The following is a 20,006-nucleotide window of genomic DNA, read 5'->3' on the forward strand; positions in this document are numbered from 1 at the left end:
GCGGGGCCCTGTTCCACAAAAGACAGGTGGCCAGCCTGCCCGATCCCGTCCTGCTCACACCAAATGGCTTCTGCCTTAGCTGTCAATGCAGTCATCAGTGCTGTCGCACCAGGTCATCAGTCATAGCATTTGACAAATGAATTCATGACAATTGCACCAAGTGAAGATGTTTCTACAAATTGTGCTGAACTGATTTTTTCCCGTCCAGGAATGGGAAGATGGGAAACAGTTGTTTGATTCGTTTAGGAGAAGTTACGCGGCAACTTCAAAAGAATTGTGGTTAATAAGTTGGCACGTATGGTGCTCTACCTGGACTATGGGAGCCTTCAGAAAAATGAAATAGTATTTTTGAGCAGACTTGTTTTTGAGAAGTCTTATTTGAGGCACTTATCATAATAGACAACCCAGGATTGGGTGACAAGTAAAAGATTCATGGTATAAGGATACAAATCTAGATGACAGTCCTAAATAACAGGCTAGAAGGTCAATTACCTGGTGAGAAAGGCATGATAGCCTTCCGGTGCACAGCACCTACGCAGTTATTGTTCCAGTCTTTCACTTCAAAAAAAAAAATGCCTGTAATTACAGAGAACATGTTCCTCATTGACAGATTGCAGGAAGCTTAAAGATCGATGCTGCTTGTCTTTAGGAAAAAAATCGTCCCTCCCTACATACCTCCTAATTCAGATTCTTCGTAGACATTTTATTCACCGCCTTGTAGCCCAGCTGTAACCACAGGGGTGCTTCCAGCACTTGCTGGAGTCAGTGGGAACCTTTCGGTTGGCCTTACACTGAGCTGGAAGACGGAGGGGTGAGGATGCTTCATTTCCCTTGCATGCCCACAGCTGGAGACTGCTCACAGCAGCTATGCATTCCTTACTTTGGAGGAACCCAAACACCTCACAAACTTGTGCTGAGTGTTTGCCAAAGAGCCTTTAAAGACATAACACAGCAAACAACAAAAAAAAGGCCATGTATTTGTTCCCAGCACACTTTGATCAAAGGGGAAGGAAATGGCAACTGAAACGTGCTTACAAAGTAAATGAATCCCAAAGGCTCAGAGGAACGATGGGTACAGGGAAATACCCCCCGCCCCCATCTAGATTGGGTTATGGCACATCCTTGTGAGCTACGGCGCCTTTGAAACAACATTGCAGGATCCTTTCTATAGGGAGAATCTTGTCTTTTTAAGTACTTCTTGAGCCTTGGCAGTTAAAGGCAATTCAGATTTTCTAAGAATGAATGTGGCCAGTTATTCTCCATTTTTGAGGCCCCTAATGCCATGAACTTCAAACAGATGAGATTCCAATTAAACATCCTGGAAAGCCCAACTATGAAAAGTGAAATCTCACCAGCAGCTGTGAGAGGGTGAACTAAAAGTGAGGCAGGAGGTGTCTTCGCATTCTAATAGTCTGGGATGTAGAGGATTTGTATGCTTTGAGGTCATATAATGTAGGGCTAGAGAAGCTGACTCTGGTCCTGGATGCGGGAAAGCCATGCTGGGCTAGGTGTCTGGCTGTAGCACCATCCCAGTTTGTACACTGTATAGGTTCTCTGCACAGCTCCACTGCACAGTGAAGACATGCATGCAGATATAGCAGTGATTTTCCCAGGTACCTCTCAAAGGTAACGATTTTTGTGGGATAGGATGGCCTGCAGACAAGTCTGTCTTTATCTGGAGGGAAAATGCAGCCACATTGTAGAGACTGGGCGTTAAAGGGAGCTATGCAGAGTTTGTGTTTCTGTCTAGCATGGAGACAGGAGTGGATATTCACTTGTGTCCCAACACTTTTGTGCTTTACACACTTCAGCTCCCAAAGGTGATCAGGTGCTCTCAGTGTGATGGCAATACAGCACCACCGAAGAACCCACAAATCTAGGAAGAGTTGCCCGTTTCTCGCTGTTTTTAAGTGAAGCATAATGTTTTATCCCACCAGTTTTTTAACATTCCTTCTCTGGCTCCTTCCCAGGTGGGTGACTGGCCATTGGAGTCCCTGCTCTGCTACTTGTGAGAAAGGTGTCCAGCACCGGGAAGTGACTTGTGTTTATCAGTTGCAAAATGGCACCTACGTTAACACAAGAGACCTCTACTGCCTTGGCAACAAACCAACAACAGTACAAAGCTGTGAAGGACGGGACTGCCTTTCTATCTGGGAAGCATCAGAGTGGTCAAAGGTAGGAACTTGATTCAAGAAAGGAGCCAAGACTGCAGACAGCTCTGGATACACTGGCCCTAATCCAGCTAAGTGCTTAAAATTAAGCATGTTCTCAGGGTCAGCATACTCAGTGCCTCACAGTATTGGGGCACTGGGTAGGACTGTCATTTGTTGAGATGATCAGTTTGGAGCTGAGGCTTGTATTCCATATTGGATGAGTTATTAAGGCAGGTTTTAGGTATCATGCTATAGTAACTATATCTTTCCATCTGAAAACTCTGACCAGCAAGGAAAAACATTTCACTGACCTGAGGCCAGAAGTGTAGTAACCCACCAAGGCTTCTGGCTCCATTTAAATGCAGTGTGAAACAAATACCAGATTTATCAAGCGTCTGCATGTTACAGAGAATGTACAATCTTTGGGCCTTATCCAACCTTCTTTTGTGTAATTCCAGGAACATGGAAAAGCTGGTTATACTTTGTATAAAAGGTGCATCTCCACGTAGTTGCAGAGTTAAGTAATTATTCTCAGATATTATAAATGCATTTCAGATATAAATGATGTGTGGTCTAGACAGTTAGCCTGTGTTTCATTTAGCAACAGAGTCAACTGGGAGTATGCCTACAGTTCATGACCAGGGCTCAGCTAATACAGGGCAACTTTGTCTGTACCTTGTGAGTAACAGTCCTAATAGGATGTCCACGTTAGTTTTGATATAGTATCTGCCAGGCTCATCTGAATGATGAGAAGATCCTTTCACTCTTGCAGTGCTTACGGCTCTACCAGTCTCATTCCAGACTGGCCGTGTTATGGGACTGCCCAGCAACAGTCATTTCTGTGAGAAGGATCTTTCCTTGTTATTCATCTTTATTTTGAAACAGTGAGCTCCTGTTTAAAACATTGTCAAAGAGCTTTTGCAAAATATTATTGTTAGAAATGTGCTTAAAAGTCACAGAGCTCAGGGTACAAGGGATCTTGCACTGAGGAACGGTGTCTCTTAACAAACACAATGTGATTCCATTGTCCACCTTTTGAACAGGAAATCTTTGTTTGGCAAGTGAGATGATAGTTAAGTGAGAGTAGTGTTTCCCTTCAGTAGGGTGCTGTATCTGTTCACTTATGCATGAGATTCGTTTTCTTTCTGAGTTCTTTCATTTCAAAAGATGTGGAGAAACACACCAAAGTTTTAATAAGTTGTCTGATAGGTCTTTTGTGTGTTATAGAAGTAACCCTTTCAGATGATGCCCTCTTTATTTCTTACAGCTGAACCAGCTGAACTGTTTATAGCTGAGACTATTCTTATTGTGCAGTTCCTACCTGTTTTACATGGGGAATTTTTACTTGGGTCTTTGTTAACAACCCCAGGTACTTCTCTCTCCTTTTTATGAAATGGAGTAAGTCAAGTTACAGAAGACTTTTTCCAGAGTAGAAATCTTCCATATTTGTGACCACGTAACTCATTTGCAAATACATAATATTTTTAGATCATTTTTTCGACAACTGGTTTACTTTTCCTTTGCTAAATTTGTTTACCTTTTGTCATGTCTGTAATTGCCCACTCGTGATCTTAAATTCGTTCTTGTTCTGACACATTTCTGCTATTATGTAGCACAGTTGACTCCAGGACACATTTGATGCTCTGCCAGTTTGAACACTTCTCATAACTAGGACTTTCTTCAGTGGTAATCACTTTAATCCTTAACATTTTAATCTGATGTTGTGGAGTAAATATCACAGTAGTGGTATCATTTCATAAATCAATTTTCTCATGTATGTTTTTGAACTTTTTGGTTATACAACAAAAAACAGCTGGCCACATTGATGTCTGGTCCCCAGTGAAAAATATGTGTTTTCAAAGCAAATTCCAGTGCAATCTTCATTGTGGAAAAAATTAAGTTCCCTTTTTATTGCCAAACACTTGAGATTGTTTTGGACAAAGTACTGCTTAACCCATTTTTAATGACAAAAATAGAGACTGTCAGAAAAAGGAGAATGTTTCTACTGTTAGGGAATTAAAGTAGAAAAAAATATGGATTTCCTTCAAATAAAGGAGTTGTGTCTTAACTGCAAAGTTGTGTTGCTCCTTTACAAAACCTTGTGGGACTGGACTAAGTAATTTGTTAATAAAATAAGACCTAATGATCTCAGCTGGACACTCAGGGACTGCACATATTAATTTGTAGAGTGCTCTGTTGTGGAATCCCTGTAAAATCTATGTGTTAAGAAATTCTTCATGAAAACAGAGGACTTGAGGAAAGAAAAAAACTCTTAAAGAGGGTGATTTATATGTGACCACCAAAGATCTGTTGGAAACCTTTTGCAAATGCTCTTTTGTCTAGGAAAGTATATGCAGTATTAATCTGTGAATGACTTAAAAGCTTGTGGGAAGAACAAACAGTTGGTGTTTTTCCCAGACTTGCTTGTAAAACCCACCTGGAGATTTCTCCTACTGTGAAAAATACTCCTACCTCAGTTTGATTTACTTTGAGTAAATTGGACCATTTGAAAGATTTTATATATGGTGCTTTGTAGTTTGAGATGAACGAGTGCAACCCTGAGAAGTCCACCCTGAGGACTGGGGAAAATGATATATAATTTGGGAAAGTCTATACAACTTGGGGCAAATTCATGGCTTTAAGGTACCATTTAGGGAGCTCCAGCCTAGGATCTCTGGCAAGTCTTGTGCTCTGAGGAGTCCGGCAAAGCGGTTTCTGGAATTCTGCAAAGCCTGGAAGAATTCATCCTGGTATCTAGCAGAACTATACAATTGTGCTTGTTACAAAGATGTTACATCCGTAAGGAGATCACATCGTGAGCAGCACGTAGTAAATTAAGTGGAAGGTTTCCCAGATTTTCAAGAAGTCACTTTGTAGTGCTCTGAAGTATTTAAAGGCATGTCTGTTTGCTTGCCAGCTCATAAACGCTTGTCATTCATGTCCTTAACAAGGCCAGCAGGTCAGAACTGCCTGGATTGTATTTTTAAGATGGTTAGACAGGCATGCTGAGATTTGTCCATTTGATGTAATTTATATCAAGCTGATGCTTGTTTCCAGCATAGACCCCCTGGATGGAGAAGCTTTTTGGAATACGTTCAAAAGACCTCACAGAATATCTCATATCTTCACTATTTATTCAGTGTCAAATCAACTGTCTTTTCCATGCTGATCCCCTGAAGGGGAGAACTTGACATGCTAGAGGAGGTTAGTTTTTATCTCAGTTGGTACAGATATCATTTTTCCACCCACCTGTCCCCAGTGGCTCTTCAGGAAAATTTCTCATTCTTAACCACTGCAGTGGCATGAAAATGAAGAGCAGAGAGACTAGCTATGCTGTTGTGTAGTGGCGTGCACTTAGATGGCTGTGACAGCATCAGCAGATCTGTTACTCTATTACCGAACTGGTTATTTAAAACAGAAATTCTGTTTCGGTTCATGCCAGTGTCCTTTTCCCACCTAGTTACAGTCAATGAAATCAAGACAAATTCTCCAGGAAAACAGAATTTCCAGCCAACTATTGGCAGAGATAACAAATGGGTGACCAGATATCCCTGCTCTTTAGAAGCTGCCTTCATAGCGCCCAGACACAAAAACATTTGTGGATAATTTGTGCTCACTCGCATGAATGTTTGTTCGAGTGCCCAAATGTTTGAATCAAGTCTTCCTTCAGCAACTGATTCTAGCAGCTCTAGTAGCCTGCTGCTTTCTCAGAGGACTTCAAACAGTCCCTGCTTGTGCTTTTGGTGTTGAGAAGGCTGTCTTTCATCCCTGCTGGTGTCTGTGACTAGCTTGCTGGCCATGGTTGGAAGCTGTTCACAACACTGTGGCTCACTGAATAGTGCCTCTCCTGAGCTATCCCCTTTGTGCATTTGAAGTTCTTTGGAACTACCCTAGTGATGAGCCTATGGCAAATCAAAGAGTGAAGGTCATGTATGTGTTTCACATGAGAACGTGTGTGAGAACTGTGACTTTGCCACGGTATGTACAAACTGTACTGCAGAAATGTGTTTGTAACAGTGGTCTCATGCTACTGTGATTTAAAAATGCATTTATCACTATCATTTTACTCCCATGATACATCAAGGGATGTCGCAGTTCTGTGTTGTAAATCTCAGTGTGTCCTTTTTCAGTATGAATGATGAGCTCTTAAACACAAGATTTAGTGTTTTTTTCATCTGTAACACCAATTCTAGCAAAATGTCAGCTGATATTTTTCAAAGAAGGTTGATTTTCAGAATTGCCATTTTTCATAAGTAAAATATTTCACAAGCAGATATCATGTTTTTCAAATTACTCTTATGTTTGAAAGGGGCTTAGATTATTGGGAGAAAATCTTACGGGTTGTCAGTTTTCCTCTGTGTTCATAAAACCAGCTTTTCCTTTTAGCTATGTTACCAAGATAAAAGTTATCATTTCTAGGCACCATGTAACAGAAAACAAATACCTGTTTTTTTTCAGTGCTCAGCAGACTGTGGCAAGGGGATTCAGAAAAGAACGGTGACGTGCACAAATTCTCAAGGAAAATGTGATGCAGCCACCAGGCCAAGAGATGAGGAAGAGTGTGAGGATCACACAGGCTGTTACGAATGGAAAACAGGCGATTGGTCTAAGGTAGCAGTGAACGCTACATGGCATTTTCTTTCTAAGTGCAAAGATGTTCAGAGTGCTATGCTTCCGTGTGCTGTCTGCGTTAATTTGCTGTTTAAATATTTGGAAAGGAAGGGTTTAACTGGTTTTGACTGGAGGTTTTGCTGGGATTTAAACTTTCCCCTTATGCCATTTATAACCCAAACATTGCAGCACAGGCTTATGGATATGACCCAGTGAGTTTTAGAGAAGTGTGTTCCAAACAGGATAGAAATGAGTATTAATTGACAGCTTAACCATCCAAAGGCAAAACCACCGCAGGTGGACTCTTGTTGTCAAAAAGCTACTTTATAAACGATACTGAAACTGCTTTCCATATTTCAAAAAGCAAACTCTGAACAGTTCTGGCTAGCAGATTGAATTCTACAGAAAAGAGTTCATTAGTAGTATCTTCCAGGAGTGCAGGGAACTAAGGAGGTGTCCCATGCACAGCCTGGGCAAGCTAAAAAGAAGATAGCAGAAGGTTGGTTTCCTTGAGTGTAAATACGTGTTAAAAATTTGCACTTTGAGTTAGGAAGCTAGTCACTGAGAAAAAAGGAAATCTCACAAGGGGGCTGTGGTGAGAGTTTTGTCTCCCTCAAACCATCAGCTGAGAAGACAGCTGGACCTTAGTCTTCTTATCCCACAAATGATAAATCTGAAGGCTTGGGAGAACTGTTGTTAAACTGAACACTACTGGGGGGAAGCCCAAGCAGACTCACACAGAAACAGAGGGTAGCTGAGAGCACTCACAGCTGAATTCTGTTCCTCTGCTTCATGCAGGTCCTGCATGCAGAGTCAGACAGCACGCTATTTTATTACCACAGATGCAAGACTAAAGCTGTGCAGCTGAATTTCATGCTAGTCTGGGACCTACACAGCATAGTCCAGTCCTAGACTTATTCCAACCACCTGAAATGAAAGAAAGCCATGAATTCAAAGGCAGAGCCAAAACCATCAGCCCCTTCCTCAGGGCTGGATTTTACCTTCACTTAGGCCTGTCTGAACTTAGTTTCTCCAGTGACATCAGTGGAATTAATTCCCGAATGCAGTGGATTAAACCAGAGCAGAGTCTGCTCTGTATTTGCGTTCTGATCTTAAAGTAATAGGTAGTTTTGCTTGGGAAGGAGGCCTGGCAGTGTGAGAAACAGCCTTTGCCAGTGTTGTTCATAAAGCATCCTTTACATTACTGACTTCATGTTTGCATAAAGAACTAAAATTTCCCAGGAATATTATATTCCAGTTTGGTTTTATCTTATCTTTCTAACTGTACTGTTCTTTAAACAGAAAGCCTACTTTGTGTTCTGGAATGTACGGCATGTGCAGAAACCACTGGGATACAGTAGTTGCATTTTGCTTTCCAAAAACCCAAACTCCAGCAAGCAAAATCCAGTGAAACAGAGGCCCATGACGGGCAAATTGCCTCATCTGCGATTGCATTTTTTTTACATTGTGATTAGGAATTACAAATATTTATAGATATACTCTGTCATAGATACATTAATTTAATGGTGTCAGTGCTGGAGAATGCATTAAGAACCTGCCACATACAAAAGGTCTGTATTTATGCTGAGCCAGGAATTTGTATCACAGAATGTTTAGAGTATTGAACATTATTTTATTCATAACCTGGCACACAGAGTCCATGCAAGCTGGCCAAAACAAACAGTTCCCATGTGTTAACAGGTGAAATAACATTATTTATTTATTTGTGGAACTTTAGAACATTTTGGCATGCATATTGACCCGGATTCTCTTTGTAGGGAGGAATATGAAATAATTGTGTATTCACCGATTACATGGATTGAAAGTTCAGTATTGTATGAATGGTTCCAATATGATAAAGATGTTGGCTCACCGCTAGAAAGGCTGCAATCATACATTGGTCACAGTAAATAGTGTTGTTGATGGATTTAGTGTCTGCATGTGAGCAGGACAGGATCAGTGCAAAATCACTTGTTATTTGCAGTTCTTAACTCAGGATCAGGATCCTCCCTGTGCAGAAGGGCACAAAAGCTTATGTGCTGCATATGTGGCCTGCTTCTGTCTGCAGAGAGCTTGTGCCAACTCTCTGCTTCCCAGGAATTTCACCCTGTGCGAGTCCAGCAGGATGTTCTTGGACTTAGATTTGGTTTATAATGAGCATTTAAAATTCTAGACATAGTGGTTAATTCTGAGTGGACACTTAGATCACACAATTAGATTCTTATTCTCTGAGTAGAGGGATAAACAAAAGGCACCACTGGATTGCTAGAAAAAGGTATGGGTAGATAGAATTCTTTGAAGAAAATGTGTTGTCACAGAAACCCAGATAGCTGAAATGTTTCATGTGGAATTCAATTCTTCGCAAATCCTGAGCGAAGGATTTTCATCTTGAGGATCCAGAAGCTTTAATGCAGGGATCATACTTAGGGGGAGAGCCTTTACAGCTATCAGCAACTCCTCTTCGGCGTTGTCTGGCTTTAAACAGCTCCTCCTTTAAGGAGAAACACAAAGTCTGCAGCAGTTAGATTACAGTGAACTCTTTAAAATTCATACTTCCAGGGTAAAATTCCATTGTAAAACATTTGTTGCCGGTGCTGTAAAAATCGCTGTGAGAGAGCTTTGTGCTGACTAAGATGGAAACTTTTTCTATTAATACAAATTGATCTCAGAACAAGCAACAACTTTTTGCAATTAATGCATTGTGCATTTGTTACAGGTTGTTAAGAATCGTCGGGGAAGCAAGATTTAACTAACGGTAGTAATTATCACAGATTAAAATAAGGGGCTTTGATGCTTTATGTGCAAACAGCTTGCATGGTGACTTGGCCTCCAATCCTTAATTTCCCAAACCAAGATCATTTGAAGATACCAGGAAGCCATGTAAGAAAGAGGCAAAACCTCATTTAAAAAGTCAGTTCCAGATACAACTTGTAAATAGAACAGGCTGTTTGGGTGGTAATGGCAGACTGTTATTTTTATATTATTGTAGTAGTATTTATAGAATACATGGACTCTGTGCATGAGAAGACAGATCACTTCCCTAAAGACCTCCCAGCCTTATACAAGTAACTCGCGTCTGACGGTGATGGACATGGTTATCCTATATAAGGTCTTAGATCCTGTTGCATTCAGAAGGTGCAAGAGTGGAGCAGTAAAAGCTACAAATCTATACTAGACAAATTGTGGTTTTATGTTCTTAGACCCCGGATCCCCTTCTGTGTAGAAGTGGTGAGAGCTGGAGGCATGGGCATGCTGATCTTTAACCTACACCTACCAGCCAAAACCTTGTCCGCTGGCCTTAGTAACGGCTCTGCTGCCATTGCCTGTGCACACTCTGAAGAAGAGGAATTTTTTTCCATTTTTTGCCAGGTTTATTTGCAGATGGTCCTTACTATATATTATAGCTGTGGAAAACATTTGGAGCTAATTGAGCAGATTTAGCAAGCAGTCTTGGCTGTGACATATGTATATTTCCAATGTATTTGCAGCATATTTCAAGTGTTGCATGAGGAACCGATATATCTAGTTGACTTTGCAAACACATAGGGCCAGGTCTGTAAAGTTATTTTAAACGTCTTTGAAGTTACCTTTGTTAGTCCAGTGCTCTGTAATTCTAAAGACAGAGTATTGTTCTCTTACTAGTAACCATGTGTAACCTCCATTACCACTGCTATTAAACTTCCAATTTCTTTGCACTACTACAACTTCTCTCTTAAACCTCTTATCTTAAAGGGATATAATTATTATTTTTAGCATTTAACACAAACGCAGCATTGATATTATGAGGTACATAACTAAACTGTTCCTGGCCCGAGAGTCTTTGAACCTAGTAGAAAGATCGATTGCACAGCGAGAGACCCACTGAAGGCGTTAACCTGAAATCATTTTTTTATTGTTGCCTGGATTCTTCAGAATTGCAATTCATTATATCATTCTTTTTTATATATGATGCAATATACAAATGGGAATCCAAGCCATCTCCCATTCAATCATTTCTTCCAAAAGGAAATTCCACATCCAGTTTGCATTCAGTTAAAGAAACAAACATCTCATAAAAAAACTACTTTGAAACGGCTCCTCCTTGTTTGAAATCTGAGCTGTTAAATGTTCTAGCACTGGAAACATTTCTACATTTTTGTTGTAGCTGTGCTAGTCAAAAGAACAAATTGCTCAGTTTCCCAACACTTGTCTCAGACTCCTAGGCTGCTGAAAATACGCCTCTTGATGCTTTAGCAAGACAGTAGTTCATTCTTTCATGATGAATTGTATTTTGCTGACAAACTTTATGTCAAAGATTACATTCCTGTGAAGAATGCAGGCAGCTAGTGAACAGAATGTATCTTTATGCATGTGGCTCTCCAGGAAGCTTAGCAGGACGCGCAGCTGAGTCTGTACCATTCGCCTGCTCCAGGCTGCGCTGGAAGGGATCAGCTGCGGGACTCGACTTTGCGTTGAAGTCTGCCGTGACTCACGCCGTTGAAAACACGTGTCCCGAACGATGTGGGGGTGCGCTGCTGGCACGCTGCAGGGAGATGCAGGCTTGATGTATCGCCTAGCTATGGTGGTGGCAAAGATCAGTGGTGCTTGAAGGTGAACAGCAGCAGGGACTGCTTTCTAGCTACGAGGCTCCCCTGTGTCCTCAGCGCTCACCCCTTCTGCTCTAGTAATAACGTATCAGGGAAAGCCCTCGGGTGCAAATGCACAGGCCAAGGCGGTATCTTTTGAGTTCCTTTTCTCCGGCTGACTTTTCAACTCTTCTGAAGTATAACTGGGGAGGCAAGATTATATAGCGGGAGCAATTCTCCAGAAGACTTTTATGGATTTTTCTTCATTTCCAGTTTTACTTAATTGTTTCACTATTTTGTATGCCTCGACATACTCTATTTCTGTCCTGTGACTGAAGTATTGTATTTTGAGCCAATAGCACAGAATGGTTCAGGGTTCCCAGTTTCATTTTTTTGGCTATTCTCCTTTTAGCTGGTATTATATCAAGGAAGGCAGAATTACAAGCAAGATACATTAGCTCCATCGTTAGTACTGACTTTCACAAGGGTGCATTTTCAGCTCTGTGGGCAGAAGTTTAAACATGCAACTTCTGTCCCTCAGGCAACAATTTAGCTCATTAACCTATTATATTACATAGCCCAATGAAAAGATTTTTAGAAGGAGACAGATACATAGAAGCCTTGTAATATATTGGCTTTGCCATATTTTTTCTTTGCAGTTACAGTAGATGCTCTGTGAATACTAAGGCCTATATTAATCTTGGATAACCCAATGTAAATCCAGGGTAACTGACTTTCATTCTTCCCTCCAACCCGTTGGCCACAAGCCAAGGATCTCACTCAGCACAGTGGGTCAGGTATCAGTCTCTCTTACATTAGTGTAAATCCAGTTTAATTCAGCCACTTAAATTAATGCAGGCTTATGCCAATGCCATGCAGATCAGAATCTGACCTGCCGGACTGTGCAAGATCTTTGGGTCTTGTGTAGGAACCAGCGCAGATTCATGCTCTCAGGTGAAAACAGAAATATATGACATGTCAAGCTGGGCTTCAACGAGGAGAGAAAGTAGAGGACAAGTCTTTTTCTACTGCTTTACATCTTGTATAACCACCTGGCACATCTTTCACGGGATTCAGAAAGATTGTACGCTCCAGAAACTGGAAAGCACTAGTAAGGATCAGCTTGGCAAAGTGTGATGTTAAAGGATATTCTTGTTGCCAAATAGTGTCAGTAGTGATAAAGCACATCTGAAAAATTAACTATAGGCACCTGCCCTCCCTGGACATCAATAGTTGCCAATTTCTTTACAGTATTTTGCTCAGCCTATGAAATGATGGCTACAGGTTCTCATCCCAGGATAATATTAACAATAGGGAGGAAAAAAATCTAATTTTCTATAAGAAAAATAACTAGGTTTGTGCCAGACATTGAGGTGTTTCATACTGAAGATCAGGAGTCATTCATCACAAAGGGTGGTAACGAGGATTTTGTAATTGCAAATTAATTGTTTTGGCAGGATTACTGTAGATTGTATTCTCTAAGAGATAAAACCTCTAGCCTTGCAGTACACCAAAAAACATGTCGGGGTTGGTTTTTGGGTTGGGGTTTTTTGTTTGGTTTTTTTTTTTCAAAAAATACTCTACAAGCTCCCAGTGCCAGGAAGGCATGTTTTCCAAGTTCCAAATGTTTGGGAACATCAACAAAATCCTCTATATGCCTCACTTTTAATGATTAATTCACATTACATGATAAGAAGAGCAAATCAAGGACAGCTGTGGTTTGAGAGGTATATTCAAAGCTGTCGTAAATATAGAAGCAAATTGTCCTTTGTTCTAACATTCATTACAAATTCATGGCTTGACCCACCATCTGTTTATGATAAACTACGGACAACTTGTTAATTCTTCATAAAGGTCATAACTAAGTTCATCTTCTTCTACCTTGGAGAAAATAACATTTCTTGTTGAATTCAGAGAAAACTCTGCAGGAGGGATGGTCGCTTAAAACTGCAGTCACACATCACAGCTGACAGACCCTTTCCTGCCGCTTAGTCCCTTTGGCTCAGCAAACAACTTCATGATTTATGGCTGCTCATGTGCATTCAGTGCCATAGCTAGAAACTGATGTCGGACAATTGTCTGCAGGCCTCATTGATGGAAATCAGTTGTTCTCCAGAAGGTGATAGAGCTGGATTTGACAGGAGAGGACCCAACAAGCTTTAGTATTCAAACCCTCTGCTTCTCTGGTCCTAGGCATGACCAGAAGCCAGAGCGTCAGAGTGTCCTAAACCTAACTACTGCCCCTATGGACTGCTTTAAGTTGTACTGCTAGTTGTGGTTCCCCATGGTTTGTTCCTCTGGTGTGTGATCACTGATGTGCAAACCACAGCCTTCCTTGCCAACAGCTAATCTCAAAATACCCCCGGCTACAGAGGATGAGAACAAATGGCCCAAAATTGGTTATATCAGTCAGGGACACTCCTCAATTTGGCAAAGTTGTTGCCAGTATCCTAGTGAAAATTTCATGCAGCCCTTTAGAAAGGAAGATGAAAAGCCATAGCTCTGCATTTCTGAAGTAGAATGGTACCCTCTTGAGTTACGATGAGCTAAAACCATCACCTTTAGTTTAACCTCCATTGAGGAAATGCATGGAATAAAATAGATCTCTGTGTGAGAGATTTGTTTTACAAAGCAGAAACCACCCCCTTCTTCTGCTGCAGTGAAATCAATTTTGTTTATAACACTATGGGCCAAATCGCTGACCGACCAAAGTCAATGGCCAGCTCCCAATGACTTTAGTGAGTTAAGGATTTCAGCATAAAATGAAGATTCTGGCACGTGGCTTGTAGTTTGGATATGACAGGGCTCCAAGGCTATTGGTTATTTTTTTGTCATCTTCACTGTCAGTGCAGGGCTTGCTGTTCCCTGTTCCCTTTATGATTTTATTCCACAAACTTAAGTAAAAGGGAAATGAACCATCCCGAATCCAGAATAAGTGTTCTGAGAAAAAGACTCGGATCACTGAAGTAAAAGCCTCAGAAGGGGAGATATGAGGGGAGACATCTCCATGTTCCTGCTGCCATTTCACAAATCTGTCACCTTGGGCTGCTTAAAGCCCAGCCCAAGGCCCTTCTACTGCTTTGTACCACCAAGTAGAACTGATGGCTCTGTTGTGGACAAACTTAGAAATATAGTTTTCATACCTCCGCTGGAAATACACATTTTAGGAAAGAAAGGAAAGTTCATATGAGTTCAGCTCATATTAACTACAGACTTCTGTATGGTCATGGGTCCATCACTTAATTGAATTCACATCACTGAATCCTAGCCACCTGACAGGTAGGTGCCTTGTTTGAGATAGCTGTTAGGCTCCATTTACAGTCATTGTAAGACAGGCAGCTCCAGGTAGTAGTTTTATCTCCTTTCCTTAGTAAAGGCTGAATTGCCCCTTGAAGTGGTGACCTCTCTCTACTGACTGCAAAGAGAACGTAAACGGAGCTAGTTCAGAATGATGAATCCCACCCCTTTTGCTCTTTGATTTTCTGTCCCCCCCATCTGTGAAATGTCTTTAGCTATGGTCAGAGGTGTAAATATTGTATAATGGCGCTAAAACAAGGTTGAGCCTCTATCTAGATTTATGCTAACTGCCAGCCCCAGTCGATGCAGCTGTAGTTGGAAACCTAGGCATGGAAAGTGAAGAGATGCTGACTACAATGCTGGCTGGCCATGTCATTCCCCTGGGGACTGTAAACTGCAGAAACCAAGTCCTGCTCATGCCTTTGAGGCAATGACTGCTCCTTGTTTGCACAACAATTTGCACAGCTCATCTCTGCTGGCGTTTCTGAGAGCATCCATAGTACAAATTATTTTGCTGGTTCCTTAGTAAAGGAGAATGTGCTGCAAAAAAACCATATTCATCAGAGTTTTGTTTGAAGTGGAGCACGTTCTGTCACAGTGTTACTGTCTCATGTTCCAATACAGCCTCCAGTGATCCTATTAATTGGAAGAATAACTTTTCCTTTTTGATATTTTTATTTAAAAGCCTAGTTCATTAAGTGCATTTTTTTTATGGAGAATTAAAGCCTCCCACCAAGATCAGTGGATTGGAAATGGAATTCCATCGTGACTATTTTACTCTCTTTTTTTAATGTGAAAAAGAAGAAAGCATGAAAGACAAGCCTGTTCAAATATTGGCTTTCATTTCCTCTGAGTTACTTTGAGATGTTACAGTGTCTAGGATCATGTTTTTAAAAATATGAACAGTAGCTAATTCACCATTTAAAGTTTGTACTACTCATCTGAAGAGGTTTTTGCCCCTTGAATCCTTACAGCACGCAATATGTATCACTAGCAGGGACTGCTATAATTTTGCAGTCTTTCCAATAGCCTTTTGAGATTTATAATTACTACTGAGGCATTCAGGTGACAATCTTCCAGAGCATCTTTAAAGAGCAATTAGTATCAGCCTGCTGGTGATCTCTTGTTTGACTGTGCAAAGAGATGAAATGCAGTGTTAGTTCAGTGTCATACATTTCAAAGCTGAGTAGCTCCCTGTCTAGAGAATACTCAGGCAGGACTGAGATGACGGAGATGAGCAGCCTCTTGCTGAAGTTAAGTAATCTTAATGGAGTCCTTAGTTTAATTACTTTTTTAATAAATTGCATTTAGGTAGCATTGATCATTAACTGATGAATAACTAAAATATGTCTTCAGCGGAGCTTCAGTTCCCAAGGTATTCTTTCAAGGCTAACATCTGCGACAGGAGTCAGCGTGGGACTATAGCTCATGTAGCCCATGAGAACATTGCTCAGCATAAGCAGCGCACACTGCTGTAGAAGCAGGGTAAATTCTCAAGCAGTCAGCCTGAGCTGAGTTCTGTGATCCCATGGTTACATAGTTGTCCATTACTATCTAGTTTACTTAAAATTAGCTTGAGTATGCCTTTTACATGAGGTGTTTTTCAGCATCATTTCCTTGCAGTTTTTCAGGTAGAATAAGCTGAAGCTTATTTCCACTTTCTACCTGCCACAGATCAAAACATTGTACACGCGTTATAGGTGACATGCTAGAATATGGCACCCTATAGGCAATGCCATATCATTTCACATCTCTGCTTGATCCTGTTCTTGAAATCCAGTTTGGAAGCTTGTGAGAAGTAAATTCTGCCTGATTGGTATAATGAATTAAATGACATTTCCTTATTAGTATCCACCTGGGCTGCACCGCACAAGTACTTAAGGGCACTGTCACTACCCAGAATATTCATGCATTCAGCTTTTAATCTCTGAACTCCCTGTACACAATGGAACTTTTCAGAATAGCGAAGTCAAGCTTAATTATGCAGTGAGACGTGCTGGATATACTGGTCGGGTCTTGTTCCTTAGGGTCATGCAGTTTGAAAGCACAGCTGTAGGCAGTTTGCAAAGATTGCTTCTCTCTTTTCCTTCTAAGATACTGTCACATCAGCCATGAGCATTTTCTGCTGTAATTTATTGTTTCTTCCCATACTGAGTCAGAAGGGTATGCTTTTTTTCTTGGCTAAATTAAACAAATCAGTCATTTCACAAACGTTTCCAAATGAAAGATTGTTGTAAGCAAGACCAGATATGTTCTCTTTACAGATCTGGGGTTCAAAAAGAAGAAAAAAAGAAAAAAAAAGAAAAAAAGAACAAGGAAGCTTGAAAAACAGCTTACAGTTTGCTTTGGGCTAATTAGATCTTATCAGTGGAAAGACAGAAATTTCTTTCTTTACCATGATGCCATGGTGAAAGTTGACCTGGTGTTTATGAAAGCATATTGCATGCTGCTTTTCAGCTAGAACTATAGAGTTTAAATTAGTGATACTCATGAAAAGCCTGATGTTAAGGTGTGCGGAGCACTGACTTTCAGAGCACACACATGTATACTATTAAGGTCTCAGGAACGGGCGATTACAGGACATTTGTCATTCATCTCAGATGCCATGTTAGAATGTTATTAATAGGAACTTGTCTTGCTTTCTTTCTGACTTTCATAGAAGCAAGAAATAAGACCCCTGGGGGGAAAAACGCTCTACCCTATCCTAACGCCTTGAAATACTTGAACTCTGAAGTCAGTAAAGCATGACTCTATCTCTGAATATTGGAGCTTTAGCCATAGTGTTATCCTTGGCTTCAGCAACTTTCAGCAAATTGGGGACAAACCAGTATCTTTAAACATCGGATGACTGCAGACTGATGAATAAAGAAAAAAAAAATCTTGCCTTCAGCTTATGACAGTCATCTTGAACTATATCTCCCTCCAGCAGATCAGCCTTCTAAATACTGGAGTACACTCAGGATTGGCTGAAGGGATGCTGTGACCTTCTGCTGGAAAAAGCAAGTCTCTTACAAAAGAGACTAACGTCTCTTAGAAGTTAGAAAAGTGACATTTTTAAATGTGACACATGGTCTGAATGCATCCCTGCCTAGCCAGCAGCCCTCAGCTAAGGCATAAGCAATGCTTCATCATTCCATTCAATCCTGAACAGATCACAGCCTGTCCTCTATAGCGGTAAATCTGTACCTTTTCCTGTCCCCATTAAGCCTCAACACAGGGCTTCTTTGGACTGGTCTCTCTTATGCGTTCCTCCAGCTGCCCAACGGCAGCCCTGCCCTGGCTTCATTCGTTCTTATTCCTCTCTCTTTCTCTGGCTATCTTTTGTAGATCAGGAGTTGATGAAGTCCCTGACATATCTCAGCACTTACTGTAAATTCATTCTATTTTAATACCTAATATTCTCCCGAGGCATTTGCTTTCAAAGCAATTAGACATCTGTCAGCACCTTTGGTAGATTTCAAGCTTTCATATCGGTATCCTAAGGTGGAAATAACATTCCAGTTGAAAAATCATAGCTCGGTCTCAAGGTTGGAGTTTTTCAGTGAGTAAATCTTCTTTAAGCTGATGAATGCAGCTGCTGCCTTGACAATTTGTGAGTTTATTTCCTTCTGGATATCCCCACTGGCTTGCCTGTTACTGCCAAAGAATGTGAATGGAGGCATTTTTGTATTCCTTTTGCCTTCTCAAGCAGCGTTTGAACTGGGAGTTACAAGGGCTCTCATTAGGTTCGCTTCTTGTAACTGTTCATTAACCCCCTCTTTTTTACAGTGTTGAACAATCCTTTGATCTTTGCACGTGGGTGGATTTCCAGTTTACAATGGCTATATTGTCAGTTTAGTGCATTATGGTTAAACTACATGAATTTTGCATATGCATTTTTCTGGTAGTGATATCACTAGCAATGTCTGGTGGAAGGAAAAAAACACTTCTTTGTTTGACACCGGCGTCCCTATTCAACCACTTGTCCCAGTCCCCAGCTTCCCAGAGTAGGCAAGTTGCTTGTGGGTTTTCTCTCAGTACTTGTGCAGCAGCTCAGGTGGCAGGCAGAGATCAGAGATCCACGCAGCTCCGAACCAGGTTCCAAAGCCGGTCCTCCACATTCACAGATCACTTTCCTCCATCATGGCATCAAAACATGTGCGTATCTTGAGAGTTACATCAATCTTGTAAAGGCTTGTCCAATTTTCAGAGTATGTTTGTTAATAGCAGTGTAAGAATTCAATATTTGCCCAAAAAGTCCAGTGTCCATCAACAGCGTTTTAAATACGACCAGCGCCGTTTCACCGTGCAGTACTGGAGCCTCCCAGCGTTCTGCACAGTGGAACTGTACCAGCTCTACAGAAGCTGGATCGGGTGCTGGGCTGTAATGGTACTTTTGCCCCCGCAGCCCAGGCCACACACTCTGCCACAAGCGATACGCTCTCTCTGGCAGCTGTTGGCTGCCTGGAAGTTCCCCTGTTTGCAAGAAGGCCGCAGCGCCTTTCCTTACTCAAACTCCTCATAACCTGTGTCCAAGCCTGAGGGTCCTGTATCAGAGGGCACAGAGTGAATCTAGCCCTGAAAATTGTTCTGTGGATATGCTTACTTGCTCCATAAATATTTGGGAACAGAGAGACTGTAGCAATGCATTTAGCTGTCCAGAGTAGGAGGGAAGGTATTTATGGGAATTTGCTGTTCAGTTGGAGTTTGATTTTTATGCCTCTTTTAATGATGTCCGCTCTTCATAGTGCAGCATGAGTAACAATTCCCCCTTTGTATGTATTTTGTATCTATTCCTATTTCCTATTGAAATTCCTAGGAAAGAGACTATCCAAGTACAGAGTTGAAAATTTCGTCTTAAAATAAGCCAGATGTCCAACCTTCCTTTAGCTGCCAAGCCCAAAAGAGTTCAAGAAAGATGTTAAAATCTGTCTTCCTGGCTGTGAAAAACTAATTGCATAGCATAGGTGATGATCCCAGTCTCCCAGGAGAAGGAATAAAACTGCTTCGGGCAAAAACTCTGCTGTTATTTGTCTAAGGATTGGAGTTGGCAGTGTCTGTGGAAAAAGTTTCATTGCTTGCCCTCCTTGCTGGTTAACAAATGCAGAGACAGGAACACAGACAAAGGTAGGTGAGTGTTTGTATATTAGTATTTGAAAACCTTATTCACCTTATGAGAAAAATGCCTTTTTCTTTCTTTCCTTTTTTTTTTTATTTTTTCCCCTCTGTTAAGAGCATTCATAAGCACAGGGAGTGCCTAAAAGCCAGAGACAGAGGTTTCAGACTCACTATATTATAATCACGTGAAGGAACCCCATGGCCTGAATGGGTTATTTTATGCCTATGTGATAACACCTATTCTGTTTGTAAAATGGATGTACAATTCACTCCCCTTGCAAAG

At 41.1% G+C, this 20,006-nt stretch overlaps 1 protein-coding gene across 1 annotated transcript in view; it reads left to right on the top strand.

Annotated features, from left to right (window-relative positions):
• Window positions 1–20,006, top strand: part of ADAMTS17 (ADAM metallopeptidase with thrombospondin type 1 motif, 17) — a 182,839-nt gene that overhangs the window by 156,458 nt on the left and 6,375 nt on the right. Inside the window, exons 19-20 of the mRNA XM_009321473.1 lie at window positions 1,971–2,175; window positions 6,612–6,764. Of these exons, the coding sequence (XP_009319748.1) occupies window positions 1,971–2,175; window positions 6,612–6,764 (358 nt within the window). The remainder of the gene's footprint in view (window positions 1–1,970; window positions 2,176–6,611; window positions 6,765–20,006) is intronic.

Source organism: Pygoscelis adeliae, unplaced genomic scaffold (assembly GCF_000699105.1).
Source record: "Pygoscelis adeliae isolate BGI_AS28 unplaced genomic scaffold, ASM69910v1 Scaffold13, whole genome shotgun sequence".
Lineage (NCBI taxonomy): Eukaryota > Metazoa > Chordata > Aves > Sphenisciformes > Spheniscidae > Pygoscelis > Pygoscelis adeliae.